At 33.9% G+C, this 20,839-nt stretch overlaps 1 protein-coding gene across 1 annotated transcript in view; it reads left to right on the top strand.

Annotated features, from left to right (window-relative positions):
* Positions 1-20,638, top strand: part of LOC141333368 (uncharacterized) — a 153,643-nt gene extending 133,005 nt beyond the window's left edge. Inside the window, exons 6-10 of the mRNA XM_073838350.1 lie at positions 2,700-3,014; positions 5,091-5,783; positions 18,978-19,041; positions 19,144-19,892; positions 20,145-20,638. Of these exons, the coding sequence (XP_073694451.1) occupies positions 2,700-3,014; positions 5,091-5,783; positions 18,978-19,041; positions 19,144-19,892; positions 20,145-20,627 (2,304 nt within the window). The 3' untranslated portion in view covers positions 20,628-20,638. The remainder of the gene's footprint in view (positions 1-2,699; positions 3,015-5,090; positions 5,784-18,977; positions 19,042-19,143; positions 19,893-20,144) is intronic.
* The last annotated feature ends 201 nt before the right edge of the window (positions 20,639-20,839 follow it).

The raw sequence follows: 20,839 nt of genomic DNA, 5'->3' as shown, positions 1-20,839 counted from the left end.
CAACGTCTATTTTGGCTAAAATAATATGCAATTACCCCATATAACCAATAGATGGCAGCAGAGGATTATTTATTATGCAGCTGCCTCTCCCTATATTTTTCAAGACGTCTTGCTTTTCGATTTATTATAAAATTACTAGTATAATAAATTGTAGTAATAAATACTGCCATTAAGTAGCCTATATAGTATAGCAAGTGCAGAAAGTCATTAAGCTCACACACAAACAGCCTACAAGGGTGAATTATTTAAATACTAATATATGGTTCACTACAAATACATTAAATATTTATGGTATAATTAAATAATGCACTCAATATGAATTGATAGGAATTTGAAATATTTTATAAAATTTAATAACTACTTTTAAGTTTTATCTTGTACTGTAAAATCTATTAAATAGCATATATTTAACCAACACAAACTTGTTACTGCTGTAGTTTTGTTGCTCTGATTTTAGTCTGAATCATTTAAGCTCTTTTTTTTTTTTAAATCAGCTTGTCAGATATTTCGTCCGATTATTACTGTCAATCATAGCAATGTATCGCGCATATTTAGCCGATTTACTCACGATTATTTTTAAACTGGCATTTGTCATTCTTGAAACGGTATACATGGACGTTTGGTCCTCTTAGACAAACAACACTTTTCTTCGATTGTGAATGGATTATGAAGATAAAACAAACAAAGTATGCTCATATTACGGCACAGTACAGTTGACCAGAAATGACTCAGCTGGCTTGGCTAAACAAGGAAGTATTTCGTGCATATGGTCAATTGCATCGAATCAGAGCTCACTGACGACTCCTGCTGCTCAAAACAGCGAACATGTAACACCTGTAATGACAACTTTTATAAATCAATAGCAAATGTTTTCATGAACGTGAATTTATTAAATGTAACGTACATAGCAGTATATACTAATACAAACGGTAACATTAAGGGCTATATAATTTGAGTCCTCTTAATTTGAATGCTAGGGTTTTTGTATCAGGCCATTTAAGACTATTAACTCTCACTCTGACTGACTCCTTACCAGTGTGTTGACAACTGAACAAGAGCTGATTGAGACACAACCAGAGATTATTTCTGCATTTAAAAATGCAGTTTATATTTGATTTCTCTGTTAATTAATCTAACCTTAAACAGGACAAAGTGTCCAAAGACACAAGAAAAAAAAAAAACCTGAAGAAGCTGAGATCCACGTGACACACTATTATAAAGATGGCATTTATTTAAGAGGAGAGTGAAGACATGAGGATTGAAGAAGTATTCAGAGTCAAACATGAAGATACTGAGGAACAAACAGGTTGGTTTTCATTCTCAAAGCTGAACTCTCTCATTTGATCCTTATTAAAATGTCCAACACCACAGAATACAGAAATTAAACTATTGTGTCAGAGAAGACTGCGACTGCAATGCATTGTCATTTGGAATATTTGGTACTGCTTTTAACATTTTTTCAAGAAGTTAAGGTGATCGCACTTGTCTGTCATGTTTTTTCTTTACACTGTACATATTTTTTTACTAAAATACAGATTTCCCTGCATATTTCGGTCTATTATTTTTTTTTTAATATCTTTTTTATATTAATTATAAAATGGCTATGTTTAGGTTTGGAGTTAGGTTAATGGGTCTAAAAATGTAATTCATTTATCAATAAAAGATTAAAAATGAGTACACATATATTTATGATATAAAAGATTAATAAATATTTAATGTTTTTTTAGCTGTTAATATTCAGTAATATTATGTTTTAAACCGTGTAAAATGTGCAAATTGCATGTTTTAGCATCAGTCAAAACATTGAAAAAAATTTATGTTTTATAAACAATGAGAGCAGGCTGGGAATACAGCATTGAAAAGAAACTAAGTTTCTGCATACACAAATTTTACTTAATGTAAAGATTGTTTGAACTTCACTTTTTTTAAAAGCCTAATAAATGTTAAAAATCATGCCTTTCAATGATGCTGTAATCCTGAATGTCTAAAATTATTGGCGTAATTTGAGGGGAAAATGCATTTTTATAAAGACAGCAAGTTGTATTTGTAGCAATAATACTAGCCTTAATTAGGCTACCTGGTAAAAAAAAAAAAAATATGCCATTGAACAATACTTTTTCCATAAATGGTCACTTTCTGTTCTTGTTTAGTTTGATTGTTTGATTTCTCATACCTGTTGTATTTATTATCCTTTATAAGTTATAAGCTCCTGTTTGTTTCCTTCTGTGTTGTCTGGTCTAACATTTTTGTGAAATTCTGACACCATAAATATATTATATCAATATGTAATTAACTACTGAAAATGTACAATTAATTGGTAATTTTTTAGTCTATTGTCAGCACTAGTCTAAATATTTGAATGTCTGTTGCTTTGTGCCATTGAACGGGTGTTAACATATTTTTCTATTTTCACCTCAGACCTGATGGCACTGAAAGAGGAGAGTGAAGAACTGAATGAAACAGAAGAGAAAGATCAAAATGAGAAATATCACGATTTCAAAATCGAAGAAAAAACAATTAGTTGCTTTCAAACTGAAGAGAATTCCTCACCAAAAAACCCTCAAAAAACACCAACTACAAACCTCAATCCCCACTTGGTAACTGATATTGGAGAGAGCTCTTTCACCTGCCAACTGTGTGGAGAAATTTTCAATCAAAAAGAAAGCCTTAAAATCCACATGAAAACTCACATTGAAAAGAAGCCTTTCATATGCACTCAGTGTGCAAAGAGTTTTACACAGAAAAAAACCCTTAATGCTCACATGAAAACTCACTCTGGAAAGAGACCGCATGAATGTGATCAGTGTGGGAAGAGTTTCATACATAGAAAAACCCTAAATGTCCACATGAGAATTCACACCGGAGAGAAACCTTACTCCTGTCCTCAGTGTGGAAAGAGATTCGCCATTAAAGGAAACCTTAAGATTCACATTAGAAGACACACTGGAGAGAAACCGTTCACATGCAATCACTGTGGAAAGTGTTTCAGAAATAATGTTAACCTTAATAATCACGTGAGGATTTAAATGTTATCAGTGTGAAAAGTATCGGAATGAGCCTTTAGTCATTGTCTCACACCCTTTTTCAAGTGAACAGGGCAAACTCTCAAGAATGTAGTACTTTCAGTTCTTGTCAAAACCGTCCAACCCTTTTTCTAGGTAACTCGCAAAGAAACAGTGTACCAGTATTTCTGGATGGTTCTACCCACCACAGCATTGTTGTGCAAGGACCAATTTATTTACAGAGCAGAAAATATACAGTAATACAAATTTTCAACTCACTTTGGTACTGTTTTTATAAGTAAGATGTATGTTTTTATTAAGTAATTTTAACATTCAGTTAATTTAATAGCAAACATAGCAAGATACATGTTTCAAATAACCCTTGTTGCCAAAATAAAGATGTTACAGTAATACAAGGTACAGATGCCACATAAAAATTGAGATACAATTAATAATGTCTGTAATACTGTCTGTCCAGTGTGCAAACAAGGAAACATTTACGCATTAATTTAAAAGGTGATGTGCTGTGAAAGCCAGGAAATATGTTTGCAGGTGATAAGGAGGACAAGTAGCCAAGTTTTTTTTTTATATTTATAGTACAGCCCTGTGATTTGATTTGTGTCATTTGGTTCAGGTGTGTGTCATTAATTATCTTTCTATGCAATAGTATTTAGAGTGCAGTCTATCCTGGGCTCTCTTGTTTGGTATTGTTAATGATCATACCAATAATTTGTATCTTAGCAAGAATACCAAATCACGTAATGAGAAAGTCTGCCTTTATTAGAAAGCAATATCACGTCAGTTTGCTACGTAACACCGGTGAACACAGCTAGATCAAGGTCTACATCCATATCAGCACTGAGCTGAACTAAATCATAGACTACATATAGTATAAAACAAATGGTACAAAAATAGCACAAATAAAAATTACACTTTTCACAGATATATTTATTCATTCATTTATGCATATCTACATTTATTTATATGTTTGTTTTTTATTTATGTATTTCCACATATATTTATTTATTCATTTATTTTTTGATACATAAGTCATTTCTCATCCTCCATAGACTTATGTCCAGATGCTAGTAAATTATTCTTTTCAGCTTAGTGCAAAGAAGGAGCCTGAAACCTGCTATTTCTGTTCTTTTTTTCATGTGTCTAATAGACATGAACAAGTTATTTGAAAAACATCTCTGACCTTTGAAACATGTCTAGTCTTCATGTCGAGTATGGATTCACTAATAATAAACATACATTTGCTTAAAACAAGCATCCATATTCATCCATGCCCATGTTGATTAGAGTATTAAAAACTTGAAAAGTATTAAAGGTATATTTAGAACAGATAAAAATGTGAGATTAATCACAAGTTAACTCATGACAATCATGCGATTAATCGCGATTAAATATTTTATTAATAAAAATTTCCCTATTCAGTGGAACAAGGAAGCAATTCTCAAAAAGATGCTTGTTCTGTAAAAATACCTGTTTTGTGAAATTCTTTAAGATATGGATGGATTTCCACTCAAAATCATCACACTTTGTCTCACAAAAAACCAACCAAACATCTGGTCCAATAACAACACATCTCAAAATCTTAGGATTCTCCCACCAGCATAGGTCTTGTTTAGTCTAACACAGATATTTGATTTGATTTGAGTTATTTTTGATTGTACTGGTCTAAAGTGGGAAGATTCTGCACCAATCAAATTTTTTCCCATATTTTATAAAGCGACTACTGCTGAAACCACTTTCAAATAAAGTCATTTAACCCCCCACCAACAGTTTTGTCCCAGTTAGTTTCATGTTCAAAATGTCCTTTGTTTTGAAAATGTTGACATACAATTTGAAGAAGGATGACTTGAATATTTGCTGGAGGCAACATGAATACATTCAAGTTTATCCGCAAACCTGGAATGGCAAAAAAAAAAAAACACTTCCTCATTCTATCATTATTGAGTCAGTATAAATATGGCTGTCTGAGTGCTTTCTGTCAGAGCAGATTTTTTGTCCTTATTCTTGATCACTGAGACACCGGAGCAAAACTAAAGCATGTCTTCAGTGCACAGCAATGTTGTTCTCCAGGCTCTCTCCATCTTCACAGGTTCTACTGTCAAGTCTTTGACAGCAGATACAACTGATGGTAAGGAGCTGAATGTATTTAATTTTTTGCCAACCACCTTTGCTAGGACGCAAGCTGTTGATGAAGTTGACTCGTTACAAGCTTCTTGTCCCAACCTGTTTGTGGACATAAACAAATTTCTAGACCCAAAGTTTAATTATGATTTCACACATCTAAAGGACAAGTCAACATGCATGCGTGGAAATGAGCGGTACACACGCCCTTGTGGGTGGACACGGACTGCTGTCAAGGTCCTGGATAAGTATCCAGATGGAAATGCCTGGCTAGGCACAGATGGATGGAGGAGTAACTCTGTGGCTGGTGAGTGGCCTGTCTCTTATCATGGAACCAGCATGAATAGTGCTAAAGCCATCATTGAGGATCATTACACAGCAGGCCCCAGACAAAAGTACGGCAGAGGAATCTATTCAACGTTTGACATAAAGGAGGCTACTAAATACAGCCACACAGTTACATGTGAAAAAACCAGAAAAAAATACAACGTCCTTCTTCAGAACAGAATCAATCCAAAAATGAGAAAAGTGTGTGCCAGAAGTGATTACTGGATGATTGAGATTCCTGCAGGAACCCCATCTGATAAAGAGAGAGAGATTGTGGAGAAGTCAATTCGTCCTTATGGAATACTGTTTAAGGAAGTGTAAAGGTGTCCTCACAGCTGCCTGCTATCTGGAAAATGAGGGGCAGTCTATGGACATTCTGCTGGAGGGATTATTATGCTACTTAACACTACTGTTTGTTTTTTCTGGTGTATTTCTTGATTATTTTAACTAGCGTAATGGGTTTTACATTTTTATGGGCATTTTGGTTTTTTAACTTGTAATAGGATTTAAGCAACATTTAGTAGAAGATATACAAGTACACATATGTACATGACTAATACATCTTAATAACCACTTTGTGATCACAGATATGGTAGAATATCTTTGTAAGTAATAAGAAACGAATTTTCTGCCTAAATAAATGCATATATCCTGAATGTTAATTAAATGTCTCTCTTCATTTCTTTACATTCATTCATTCTTTACAATTACTTGTTCATTTGTCCATTTATTAAAGTATATTTTGTAAGTGAACAGTCTCTGACTTCCCTTGTGGGCACTTTCTGATTCCCCAAACTAGTTATGTGTCATAAATTTCATGGTGTTGACTATTTTAAAAGGTGCATTATGGAAGTTTTTTTTTTTTTTTTGGAAGGGATGGACAAAAGTCAATTATAGTTAGCAAGTACATAAAATTGTCAACTTGCTTGTTTCACATTAATAAGTTTATAATAATGATTTTTAATTTGAGCTGTTGGATCAGATTTTTCAACACATGTGCAGTGCGGTGGGAGATGTGTTTCATTCTGACAGCGGACATTTTTGTTCATTTCAGTTTTTTTGTTATAAGTGTGCCTGTGTTAATGCCAACTGCATAAATTTTGGCTCAGGTGTTTTTTTTTAAGGGTGAAAGTTTAATATTTCACCCTCATTTCCTTCAAAAAACCAAATTTACCCTCCGTACAAAAATACTCACACTCAGGACCTTAAGGACAAAAATATTTGCTAATAGGCATTCATTCTATCAGCAAGGCTTCAAATTTCACATTTTTTATTTTTTTTACTAGATTGTGCCATTTTTTTTTTATTTGGCATATAGTTTAAAAAAAAAAATCTAATTCTACATAAAAAAATATAAATGCCTCAAAATTAATGTTGTTGTTCTTCATTGACACACCCAAGAATCTAATAAGCAAAGAAAAAAAAAATCTTCTTAACATTTAGTATATGGAAGTTAACTACTATTTTTCCTTTTTTCATAAAAAAAACCCACCTGTGGCATTATGTAAACAAACCAGCATTTAAAGGGTTACAATTCTGAAAATTAATGAATGTTTGGTATCTATGGATAGAACAGATGCTGGTTAAAAAAATCGACATCATTGAAAGTGGAAAAAATTTTAATAAATCATATTTTTTTTAATCATCAGTTTTTTGACATGGAAATTTGTGTCCATATTGCACCAATGCATAACTTTTTTCTTTGACGCACGAGGGTTCAAAAAAGCAAACATAAGCTCACAACACAACAGAAATAGGGGAGAGCGGGGCACAACCTAACACTTTTTGAATTTCGCGGTTTATGTAAATCCACTTGGGGTTCAGAGTACAATTTTTATCCACGTTATTTTCACACTTGTCTAGTACAAATATATCGCTTTGTTTCATATTTACAGTGTATACGTTTTTCGTTATTTACCTCAAAAGAAAGGAAGTGAAACGTGACAACATGCCCCGTAGGTGGGGTACATTGTAACATCTGAGGGGCACGTTGTAACACGACCATATGACAGCTTAAAATGTTATCTGATCGAATGAAATAAATATACACAACAAACTAAAATATTTTGTCAGTAAAATACATGTTAACTTTTTCAAATGAAGTAATGACGTTTTTAAAAAAAATAAAAATAATCGAATTTTGGAGTTTGACAATGGACACATCGCAACAATGCTTTGAACGGCCCTGACCGCAACACACAGTTGTACACTAGTTCAAAACAATGTGGACAGATACATGAAACACATTTAGACATTCAGAAGAACACTCCCCTCCCTCCACACACAGCTCTCATAGAACACCACACACATAAATCAGCCAAAATGCTTTACATTACTTGAAATAATAACTTCTGAACATTAAACATTGATTGTCAGCCTTTATTCACCTGTTTCTTGAGGTATCTTATCAAAATCCTTAGAAGTAAATCGTAAACCGCACCGCTAATGTCACAGAATAGCATAGTTTAATAACAGCGGGGAATATTGTCACACAGTGTTACATCTTTCCCCAGCTGCGCGACTGGAGTTTAAAACAGGTTAGTGTCTTCTGCTGGTTTGCGAAGCATTAATAAACCATCTAAATTGATAAATAACAAATTGGAGATTAAAATAATAGCAGATTTGTCTAATTTTAAATGAATACTAAAAACTGAAATGAAAAGTTTACTTCAGCCAGAAATGTACTTTTACTATGGTAAAATAAATATTCAGCGATATCTTCAAAAGGCTTTTGCATTATTGCGCTCTTTTTTTTCTGCATAGTGTTGCTATGGCAACTAGTAAACAACGTAAATTTGGTTATGCTAGCATGTGTGGAAATATTTAAACCATGCGTGTTACAATTAACCCTGCGTTAGGTTGTGCCCCGCTCACCCCTACACCCGACCACTAGAGGGCAGTGAAACACTGATACAGATCGGGAGCTTTCCACGTGTGCTGCAAAAAGAAGGGCAGCTTTTGAGCGTAGCACCACAAAATGGATAATACATTGCGAAATGATATAACATCAGCATTAAAACTATAAAAGCATGTTCAGATCGCCAGGCAGTGCCCACGAATACTTGTGAAATGCGCATGCCAGAGTTCCCCCTAGTGGTCCGGAGCATTTCCGTTGTGTTGTGAGCTTATGTTTGCTTTTGTGTTTTGCATAGTGTTTTGCACTACTGGGTCAACATAGGCAAGACTGATGGCTTGATGTGAACGTATACAAGTTGGATTAGAAAAATATTAGTCACCATTAAAGGTGCAGTGTGTAGATTTTTGTGAATTGCAACAGTCCACTGCTCACCCCTCCCTTTACAGAACTACACTGTAAAAAATGATTTGTTGACTCAACTTGACTTGGTCAAGTCATCTTTTTGCAATGACTCAGTTAAGTTTAGCAAACACTAGGTGTCAAGTTCACTCAACTTAAATGTAGTTGTTGAAATAACTTACAGTAAGTTGAGCCAACTGACTATATCAATTAAAGAACACTTGAAATTTTTTGAGTCAACTTATTTTTTTATGTTTTCTCAACCATTAACCAAGTCTAACTGACATAACATTTTTATTTTTCCAAAATATTCTAACTTAACTACTTGAGTTTACCGGACTTCATTGCTTTGACAAGTAGTTTTAGATATCTCTGGAATCAGATTTTTTTAATGAAATTAACACAACAGCAAAATTGAAACTCTCAGCATTTATTTTTTAAACAGATACATTGCATTTAAAAACCTTCACATATACACACAGCTCACACAAACAAGTGTAAACTTCCCTATGCACAAACCCTATGCCCTCTATGCACCACATCTTAGTGCCAAAATAGTACAAATAACTCTCATTGTCATTATCAGATATTTCCATTGCAGAAACAAGTGTACATGAAGAATTCACAATAAGCAGTGTTAAAAAATCTTCACATTAAACTATTCAAAAATGGTCAATTACCAATTGTAGAAACATGACAAGGAAAGAGGAAGCAGTACAAAAAAACAACAAAAACAATCTTTGGACAAAAAATAAAAAATACCAATGTTCCATTTAAACAATCAGATCTAAAACAACAATGCTCTTAAAAGGAGAAGTTAGTTTTCAAAACAAAAAATTACAGATCATTTACTCACCCCCTTCTCGTCCAAGATGTTTGTGTCTTTCCTTCTTCAGTCGATAAAATATTATGTTTCTTGAGGAAAACATTTCAGGAATTATCTCCATTTATTGGATTTCAATGGTGCCTCAGGTTTGAACTTCCAAAATGCAGTTTAAATGCAGCTTCACCCGGCTCTAAACGATTCCAGCCAAGGAATAAAGATCTTATCTAGCATACGATCAGTCATTTTCAAAACAAACTGACAATTAATGTACTTTCTTGTCCAAGTCTAAAAATATATGGTAGAAATATTTTTATTTTCTATACAACTGCTTTGCAAAGATGTGTATTGTGAAAAGCGCTAAACAAATAAACTTGAATTGAACTTAGACAATACAAGCTTTTGAGGTTAAAAAGAATATAAACTTAATTTGTTTCGAAAATGATCAATTGTTTTACTAGATAAGACCCTTCTTCATTGGCTGGGATCATTTGGAGTCATTTGAATTTTGAAGCTGCATTTAAACTGCATTTTGAAAGTTCAAACGTGGGGTACTATTGAAATCTATTATATGGAGATAATTCCTGAAATATTTTTTATCAAGGAACATAATTTCTTAGTGACTGAAGAAAGAAATACATGAACAAGTTGGATGTCAAGTGGCTGAGTAAATTTTCTGTAAATTTTAATTTTGGAAGATAACTTCTCCGTTAAACTTTAAACCATTACAATGATTAGAAAAAAAAAAAAAAAAAACAGACCAGTACAAGAAGGAAAAAGATATTTAGTTTGTTTTATGTCTTATCGCAGTAACTTGCTCTTCAAGGATTGAATTCTTGGGTGTAGAAGTCTGATCAGACTCCAATAAACAGATAAATCATAAGTGAATCTTTTGGGTAGTCAAGGTTTAATGCAAACACCAGCCCCATTAGGTTCAGAAAAGCATTAGGTACATCACTAAGGTGACGCATTACCACTTCTTCCTCAATCACCAGGGCATTGTCATTGTAGAAGAATGGGAGACGTCCCATCATATTGTCCACAACCAATAGTCCAATCGCCACACCATTGATTCCATCCTCTTCACGGTCACTGGGCTTTATAGAACATAAACAAAACAAGGTACTATTACTCAAAAGCAATTACACAAACATAGTCCCCAGACCCCCGAAAATTAAGAGACCTAATGTTCAGTTTACACTTGTTTTTTCATAAAGCTCTGTTTACACCGGTGCGTATTCCTTTTAAAATGCCTAACTTTTGCTACGGTTAACATTTACAGTACTCGTGCATTTTTGAATGGAGACTTTTGAATAAGCTACAGACCCCGTTTTAGTTTGAAAACTCCAGGGTTGCATTTTAGTGTAAATGGACCAAAACAGAGACTTTTGATAACGATGGCGTGGCTGCCCACATTCACTCTGCGTATGCTTAACCATCTTAAACAATAACATCATTCTAATTGTTGTATCAATATATATGTATAGATAGACGTCCCTTTCGAACGCTCCATGCATGTAGATGCTTCTACCATCTAAGTAACAGGGCATCTACCTATACACATCTATGGCTGTACGGTAGTCATGTGACATGCTTTTTCAGTTGTGTAGTGTAGACTGAGAAACACAGTAAGCAGAGTAAACACCAGTGTAGACGAGGTTTTAACTTTAAAACACAAATGCACTAGTGTAAACGGGTTGTACATTTTTAAGCTTACCTTGCATGTCTTGATGAATTTTGTAGGAATCTCTCTCATGTACCCAGCAATGCTGCTGTCATCATCTTTTGGTTGTTGTCTGTAAAATATAGGATGGTTAAAGTACCAGCTTTATTCAATCAATCATTTGATTTTATTCATTTATCTTTTCTCACTCTCATCATGTCTTTCATGTTTTTTATAACAAAAATAAAATATAAATAAAATTGTATAATATAGATAGAAACACAAAAAAAATAATTTTAAATTTGCACATTTAAACTTGTATAATTTTATTAATTTGTTACCTTTTTGTTCAGCACCAAAATAAGATTTAATAGTGGCTGTAACATGCTCATGCCATTAAAATCAGGGTTGTCTAATCTGCTTCTGGAGGGCCAATAATTTATTGCAGAGTTTAACTCCAACCTGGTTAAACAGATCTGTCTGGAAGTTTAAAGTGATCCTGAACATCTTGATTAGTTGGTTTAGGTGTGTTTAATTGGGGTTAAAGCTAAACTTTTCTGGATCTTGGCTCCCCAGGAGCAGAATTGGGCACCCCTGCCTTAGATTCATTGGGGTTGTAACAACACTTTAAGGGACCGGTTACCAAAAAGATGATAATAGTCATTTACTCACTAACATGCCACTCCAAAAAAATAAAAATGTATTCCATTCGATACAATGAAAATGATCAGTGTTAAACTGTCAAAGTCTGCATTAAATCAATATTTACAATATTTATTAAGGTGAACAATCTATCCATGCAAGTTAATCCTCTGAATTTTTTTTTTGGGGTAATCTTAATCAAAATCTGATCATCTGCTTCCACTTTAGAATGGCATTCTTTCTGTTTCATTGTATGAAAATATGTCACTATCACAATTTTAATGATCTAGAAGAAAAAGGGTCATAGAGGTTTGGACAAACATGAAGGTGAGTAAATGATCAGATTAGTTATTTTGGGCAGAGAAAGACTGATTTAAAATAAATGTACTTACATCATTATCACTGCTCTCCAGTGTTGAACTCATATCTAGAATGTCCTCATGATGCTTTGAGAGATGATCATCTAGGCCTTGAAACAAAACAGACTTGATCCGGTCCTTTGATACAAGCCTGGTGATCTATAAAAACAAATGCATTTACAAATTTCATTTGAAAGAATCGGTTAAAAAATGGTTCACATCACAAGTAATAATATCTATTCCTCCCAGCCGATGAAAATATGCTCAAACACATTCAAATAAAGTAATTTGTGATCATAACATCAGTTAAATCATCATCATAATCTTGAAAAAGTAACCAAGGCTGTTATGTACAAACAAATGTTTAGTTTTTAGCTTTGTACAGAAAGGAGGATTCATCTAATAAAGCTTAACAAACAACGTGCATACAAAAATAAATAGCAAATTTCATTTACGTTTTCACAGAACAGTTATTGCATGTCCCTCATGTTAAAAGTGCTGTTTGATATAACTGATAGATCTTCATCTTCCAGTGGGCGCACGTTTTATTTGTTATTAACTTACATTTCGCCATATTCGCAGTGCCTTTACTGGAGATCCGAGAATCGCGGCTGTAACAGTTCGTTAGCTGTTAGCGCACACACACAAATACTCAGTATCAGGTAACGTTAATACTATACTCTTTGGTATCAGCTGTTAGCTCGTGTTTGTCGGTTCTCTCGGCACAGCTTGTCTCACAGCATGTCAGCGAGTTAATTGCGTAACATATAACTTACTACAAAATAACTACGAATTCGCCGGGCAATGTGCGTTTCTTCTGATTGTTAATCGAGTTGTAACATTACTAGTTAGCGAAATGTGATAGCCTGAAATCAAAACGCGGACAGTGAGCAAAACAAGCCTTAACGTTAATTAACATTAAAGAAATAAATAATCAGGGGATACTTACTCATTTCATTGTTTGCAGTCCATAACGTCCATCTGTTTTCGTTCAAATGCAGGCTTAGCATTGTTCTGACATGATCAGCAACTTGTCGTGCAGAAAATGGCGGATAGCGCGTCTTTCTCAACTTGGGTAAAATAGTACGTCATCATGACGTAGAGTTCCTTGCACATGCGCAGTACGCAGAAAATTGAGAGAACATATGTTTTGTTGTTATATCAACATGTTATTTTAAGTTTTAAATTTCTCTTCAAGTTGAGGTTGGTACAACTCATCCTGTTGTGTACTGAGACACTGCAAGTTGACTGGACATGGTTTCACTTGTCCACCTGACTAAAACTCAGAATCATTTTTTACAGTGTAGTGGTAAATGGAAACTGCCACAAATATGTTTTTGTGTCCTCATTTGCCCCAACAGCAAAAGAAAAATAAAATCCCTGACAGTGTTTCAATGACTGTCCAAAAGAGGAATAAATACAAAAACAAACAAAAAAGCAAGAGATTGATTACAATCGTCAAAAGAGTGATAGATCAAATTTGCCATCACACCCTCTTTGTAGCAGTTACGCAGCAGCATTAACTAGTTTTAATGTGAATTTAATGGAAATGTATAAAAACAGAAAGTATAGTGTTTTAAATGTACATTAAATGAAAAAAAAAAATAGACAAAAGTATTCCAAGATTTACAATGTTAATAACTTTGGAAAAGCATGATCATATGGGTACGACATTATATTACATAATCAACATTTCTATGATGTGTTTTTTGATTCTAGAGAGCAGTGAACGAATGGGACTTTTATTTTGCTCTGGTGATGTGACGTCTTTAAGACGCGCAGCGCTCCTCATCTGTTGTGATTCATCTGAAAAAGGTAAGTAGTTTTGTGTTCTTATAATGCAAACGGTTACATCAATTAAAGCTTTTTTTTTCAAGCTATGTTAAATAAATGCAATATTGTTAAATGTAACGTTGCAATGTTTTATTTAGTGATTTAGATACTTAGCGTTAGCCTTTAGTAACAGAGAGTGTGTCTCAGTTCGCTCTTTATATCATGAATCAATCGTGTGATGATAAGAAGTGATGAGAGAAACTGAGAATCCGAATCATTTGAATCAAATCATTTGTGAAATGATTCAGTGATTCGATCCAGCGGCACGCGGACTACAAACGACAACAACAAACACAAACGAGTGGAATCACAACCGAGAATGATTTCATGAAAGTGTAATATATTAGATATGATGTACAAATAATTAAATACCAAATATAAATCAAAATAGCTTAAAATTGTAATCAAAATATGAACCTTTTGTGTAATTTGTATATATTTTATACATTTTATAAATGTCTATTAACTCTGAATGTCTTACTAGTGCACTGACTAGTGAACTAGGAGCTGATTGACAAGCAGATAGAGATTTAGTTTGCATTGATTTTTCTTTCTATTAATTATTCTCATCTTAAACAGGACAAAGTGTTCAAACACACAGAAAAACTCCTGGTGAAGCGACTGACACGTGACACACTATTATAAAGATGGCATTTATTAAAGAGGAGAGTGAAGACATAAAGATTGAAGAAACATTCATTAAACATGAAGACACTGAGGAACAAACAGGTTAGTTTTCATTCTCGAAGCTGGACTCACTCATTTGATCCTTATTAAAATGTCCATCTCTACAGGGAAAAAAAAAACATTTTGTGTAACATTAAACACAGTATCTACTTCTGATTAACTGTAAGTGATTTTTCCTGCTATCATCAAAAGTGTGATATTAAAACGTAAATAGCACTGAATTTTCATTACAACAAGCAATAAATAGTCATATTTCAGAAACACCAGCTTGTAGCTTCACTGTAAAAAATTTCAGACCCCCCAAACTCAAAATTTTTTAGTGACTGATCACATCTAAACTTTTCAATTGGTCCAATTGGATTTTCTGATAATTGAATTTTATCAATTGTGGCAACAGTCTGTTAACATTGGCTCAATGAAAAATAATATATTGAGCCACTTGAAAAACAAATAAGTCTACCAAACTATGTTATTGGCCCAATTAAATATTTTAAATTGTGATAGCATACATTTTTTTTTATACCTAATTCAAAAATGTATATTGGTAAATGTATATCGCTAAAGCAACCTTACTGAATTGTTTATTCCCTGTTGTACCAAAAGAAAAGAAAAAAAAATATTAAATGATGATACACTGCCACATTTTAATCATTTTTTTTAATTAAATCTCCAACATAATGTGAAAATACTGTAAAATTATAAATACACAGTAAATTTTCTATACAGTATACATCACAAAATCATGCATTTTAATTCTCATAAGATACACAAAGCTGATGAATTGCACCTTATACATTAATACATTCACAAACATGCAAACAATGTCATAAACTTCATAAAATGTTATAACTTACCTGAGGTTACTTTAACAAATCTTTAGTGTATTGCCACTGAATGTTACCATCATCTCACATAAGGTACTCTGAGCTCATGAAACTGCATCTTAACTACTTAAACATTAAACATGAAATACATTCATATATTAAAATATCAAAAACACCATCAAATTTAAGTAATGGGGAGGTTACTTCAACCAGTGTTTATAGTAATAGAGTAAAATTCTGTCATTAATTACCCTCATGTTGTTTCATTAAAAATTTCATCAAACAAATTTCATCAAACATATCTTAATTTGTTTTCTGAAGATAAAGGTTTTACAGGTTTGGAATGACATCAGCGTTAGTTATAATTATTGACAGAATTTAAATTTTTGGGTTAACTATCCCTTTAAGTCCTTGTTGTACTCAGGATGAGTACATAAACTAATACAAAGAGTACAATAAATGCATTTCCTAAGTTGTCAAGCTCCACCTCCTCTTCCAGGACAACGGAGACATTCAATCAATGGTCGCATTTATTTATTCAGGGCTTTTAACAATACGGGTTGTGTCAAAGCAACTTTACAGTATTAATTAAGACAATAGTGTCAATAGTGCCAAAGTTCCTTGTTGCAGCAAAGTCAGATTTGCAAAGGTCTCATCTGGTTCCCATGGTCTTGCGCGAACGGCCGTCTAGGTGAGGAGATCTTTACTGATGATCCGTCTCCGGGGCTCATCTAGTTGATGTGGCCTCCGCTGACATTCAGGGCTGTAGAGGTTGTCAGACTGGCGGCTACTGTGACCTCAGAACAAAACGGACTAATATTAGTGTAGATGTCATTCTTCTTACAATGCAACAAGTACATCAGGTGTTATGGGAAGTGTTCCCAGTTCCAGTTGACCTAACATTTAGCACACTTGACATGGCCGTTGAAGTGCAACTGCCACTGCTTACCATTTCAAGAAGTCCCATTTTCATTGCAGTTGTGTGGTTCTCCAATGGCTTGGTATTCTGCAAAAAAAGTATAAAATAGCAATGTCAATACTAAGTCTACATTAGAATTAGCAGTCTACATCCGAGCCATGTCTCATGGCAGCTCTCAATAAAGCAACTCCTCACAAATTACATTTAAGAGATAAATACTCACTGTGAAATTCGTAATGGTTCCTTTTCTATACCAAATGGTGCCTCTTGAGCTCAGACCTGGCAATGGTGGGTTACACACACACAAAAAAAAGTTATAGCAGAAACAAATTCCTTGTGTCTCAAAAATTGTATATAATCATTATACAGTGAGATAAAAATAATTTAGTTTAATAAATAGTAACTTTGGGTCACTATGAGATAGGGATGTGTAGTATTGATAAAAATGATATCTTAAGCTTTTCTGGGATATTATTAAAAATGATCATTAGACGATGTCTTGAGTGTGTTATCATGCTGGTATCTTATGGACTTCTGTAGCATCTGAAGTGACAACGAGATGTTTTTACACACGTTTAATTCAACTCAGAGGGACATGAATGCATAACCTCCAGTTACACATGCAAAATAATATTTTGATATTTTAAACATAAATATTTGGAATTATGTTAAATGTGAAATTAAAACCGCCAGTAGGTGTCAGTAAGTCCATGTTAATGAGTCATTGTGATTGAACCGAATCATTTAAACGGTTGATTCATTCAAGAACGAAACACCGTCATTTCGCAGAGACGTAAATCAGTGCCCTGGCAGTGTTTGGAAAGATTTTTGTCGGCGAAATAAAGTAAAAACAGGCATTATTGAGTCTAAAATGCAAGTCCTTTAACATTAACTTCTTGTTTATTGAACTGTTGTATAAAATCAATATCAAATTTGTAATCATGCAGGTTTTTGGCGGAAAACGTGGCACTCTTCGTGTGAGACTGATTATGAAATTACTTAAATATATTTTCTCCCCCTCCCCATATCATACGTGCTCAATCTACATGAATTTTAATAGACTTAATTATGCAGTGACAAAACGCACTGTAAACGCGCTTCCTCAGTCTAACTTAATCTTCATCACATAACGTTAACGCATTCGTGCAGTGCACTCTGTCAGGCGTGTTTTATTTGGTTTTTGCGATATACAGAATAATGTCAAAGCCCACATTGTTAAAACAACATTATCAAAGACGATATATGTCGCACACCCCAACCCAGATATCTGTATGGTCTAAATTAGGTTATAAAGGCCAACATGACACCAGTAAAAGCGTGAATTCACAGTTATTCGGCAAAATACAATGTAATGTACGTGATTCATGACTTAATAAATAGAAACCTCAGTACTTACCATAACTTTAAGGATAGAAAATCCGTCTGTAAATGATGTTCTGTCGCCCCTCAGCATCGTCTCAGCTCTCTTGTTCTCCCGCTCACAGGAATTTGAATTCACCACACCAACGGTTTCTCTCAGGCGCATGCGTACTCGCCTTTTCGGCTGCAATGCTTGTTCGGCTTTGTAAAACAGATTTTTCACTTCTTCTAGGTAGATTGGCTGAGCACAATTTAATATGTTTGGCCAATTTAAATTTTTCATTTTATCTTCAGACCTTCAACTAAAATTACTACAATGCATTATTTTGTTTGGGGATAATTATTGGGAAGCAATTAATTGAGTCAATATTTATTTGTCAGAAATTGAAATTTTTTACAGTGTTGTTAATTGAAGATGCAGGACAGCCACCTAGTAGTGCATTACAATAGTCCAGTCTAGACGTCATGAATGCATCAACTGACTTTTCTGCATCAGAAACAAGTAACATGTTCTGTTATAGTTAAGTTTACCGTAATAGTTACTCATTTTGTATTTTAAATATGAAATGATGTAACATGTACTTTGTTACTCTCCAACTCTTTAGCCAAAAAATAAAATACAAACCAAAAATCACTCATCATAACTCTGGGTTTAATTAGAAAATATTTCTTAATTGAAATCATGCTTTTAAATTCTGTAGCGTGAAAATAAATGGCAGATTTTGTGTGTTTTTTCTTAAGGAGCTAGTGTTTTTATTTATAATTATATGGTAGTTGTGATAAAAGCACAACAAAATATATGTTTCAAATAATAGTTTTTAATTATGGCTATAATTAATGGCTAAAATTAGAAGGAAATGCATTTAATAGAGACAGATCAGTAGCAGTATTTGTATGAGACTGATCTTCATTAACAATAGGCTACTTGGTGAAAAGATGCCAATAAGCCACATATTTTGTTTATATGTTGTTTTACATTCCACTTACATTGTTTAATTTGGAGATTTAATGTGAAATTGTTTATTGTCAAATAGTTAGTTTTTAATTATTTGACAGCACTAGTCTAATTGTTTTGATGTCTGTTGCTTTGTGGCATTAAACTGTTGTTAACTTACATTTTTCTTATTTCACCTCAGACCTGATGACTCTGAAAGAGGAGAGTCAAGAACTCAATGAAACAGAAGAGAAAGATCAAAATGAGAAACATGATTTCAAAACTGAACAAAAATCAATTAGTTTCTCACAGAATAAAAAGACTTCATTACTAGAAATAAATAAAAAAACACAAACTTCAAACCTTAATTCTAACATGAGAATTCATACTGGAGAGAGACCTTACAGCTGCCAGCAGTGTGGGAAGAGTTTCTCACGAAATGGAGATCTTAAGAGTCACATGAAAATTCACATTGAAAAGAAGCCGTTAATATGCTCTCAGTGTGGAAAGAGTTTTACATTGAAAAAAAACCTTACTGTCCACATTAGAGTTCACACTGGAGAGAAGCCTTTCATCTGCAAACTTTGTGGGAAGAGTTTTACACAGAAACATTACTTTACTGTCCACATGAGAATTCACACTGGAGAGAAGCCTTTCATCTGCAAACTTTGTGGGAAGAGTTTTACACAGAAACATTACTTTACTGTCCACATGAGAATTCACACTGGAGAGAAGCCTTTCATCTGCAAACTTTGTGGGAAGAGTTTTACACAGAAACATTACTTTACTGTCCACATGAGAATTCACACCGGAGAGAAGCCTTTCATCTGCAAACTGTGTGGAAGGAGTTTCACATGTAATGGAAAACTTAAGATTCACATGAGAAGTCACTCTGAAGAGAATCGATTCCAATGTGATCAATGTGGAAAGAGTTTTACTCTGAAATATTATCTTAATATCCACATGAGAAATCATACTGGAGAGAGACCTTACTCCTGCAAACAGTGTGGGAAGAGTTTCACACGAAATGGAGATCTTAAGAGTCACATGAAAATTCACATTGAAAAGAAGCCGTTAATATGCTCTCAGTGTGGAAAGAGTTTTACATTGAAAAAAAACCTTACTGTCCACATTAGAGTTCACACTGGAGAGAAGCCTTTCATCTGCAAACTTTGTGGGAAGAGTTTTACACAGAAACATTACTTTACTGTCCACATGAGAATTCACACTGGAGAGAAGCCTTTCATCTGCAAACTTTGTGGGAAGAGTTTTACACAGAAACATTACTTTACTGTCCACATGAGAATTCACACCGGAGAGAAGCCTTTCATCTGCAAACTGTGTGGAAGGAGTTTCACATGTAATGGAAAACTTAAGATTCACATGAGAAGTCACTCTGAAGAGAATCGATTCCAATGTGATCAATGTGGAAAGAGTTTTACTCTGAAATATTATCTTAATATCCACATGAGAAATCATACTGGAGAGAGACCTTACTCCTGCAAACAGTGTGGGAAGAGTTTCTCACGAAAAGGAGTTCTTCAGACTCACATGAAAATTCACACTGGAGAGAAGCATTTCACCTGCCCTCAGTGTGGAAAGAGTTTCACATATAAAGCAAGCCTTAAGATTCACTTGAGCACTCACACTGGAGAGAAACCTTTCACCTGTGAACAGTGTGGAAAGAGTTTCACACGTAAAGGAAACCTTAAGGTTCACATGACAGTTCACACTGGAGAGAAACCGTACAAGTGTCTGCAGTGTGAGAAGAGTTTCACACTTCAAAGCAGCCTGAAACGTCATGTGCAAACTCATTCTGGAAAGAAACTGCCGTTTTCTTCAATGCAAGAAGAGGTTTAGAAAAAGGAGCAATTTCTACAATCATCTACACATTCATTTTGAAATACATTCAATTGTAGTCTAAGTACTAAAACATTGTTTTTCATCTCACTTACAGAACAATCATGCAAATAAGAGACTTTATCTGTGTTCTTTGTTCAAGAGTGTATTGAGAAAAAAGCTGTGTGAAATCAAGACTATGTTCGCACCGGAGCTGAATGTGGATTACATCT

This window comes from Garra rufa, chromosome 4 (assembly GCF_049309525.1).
Source record: "Garra rufa chromosome 4, GarRuf1.0, whole genome shotgun sequence".
Classification (NCBI taxonomy): Eukaryota; Metazoa; Chordata; class Actinopteri; order Cypriniformes; family Cyprinidae; genus Garra; species Garra rufa.
This window is presented reverse-complemented; position numbering and strand designations above follow the sequence as displayed.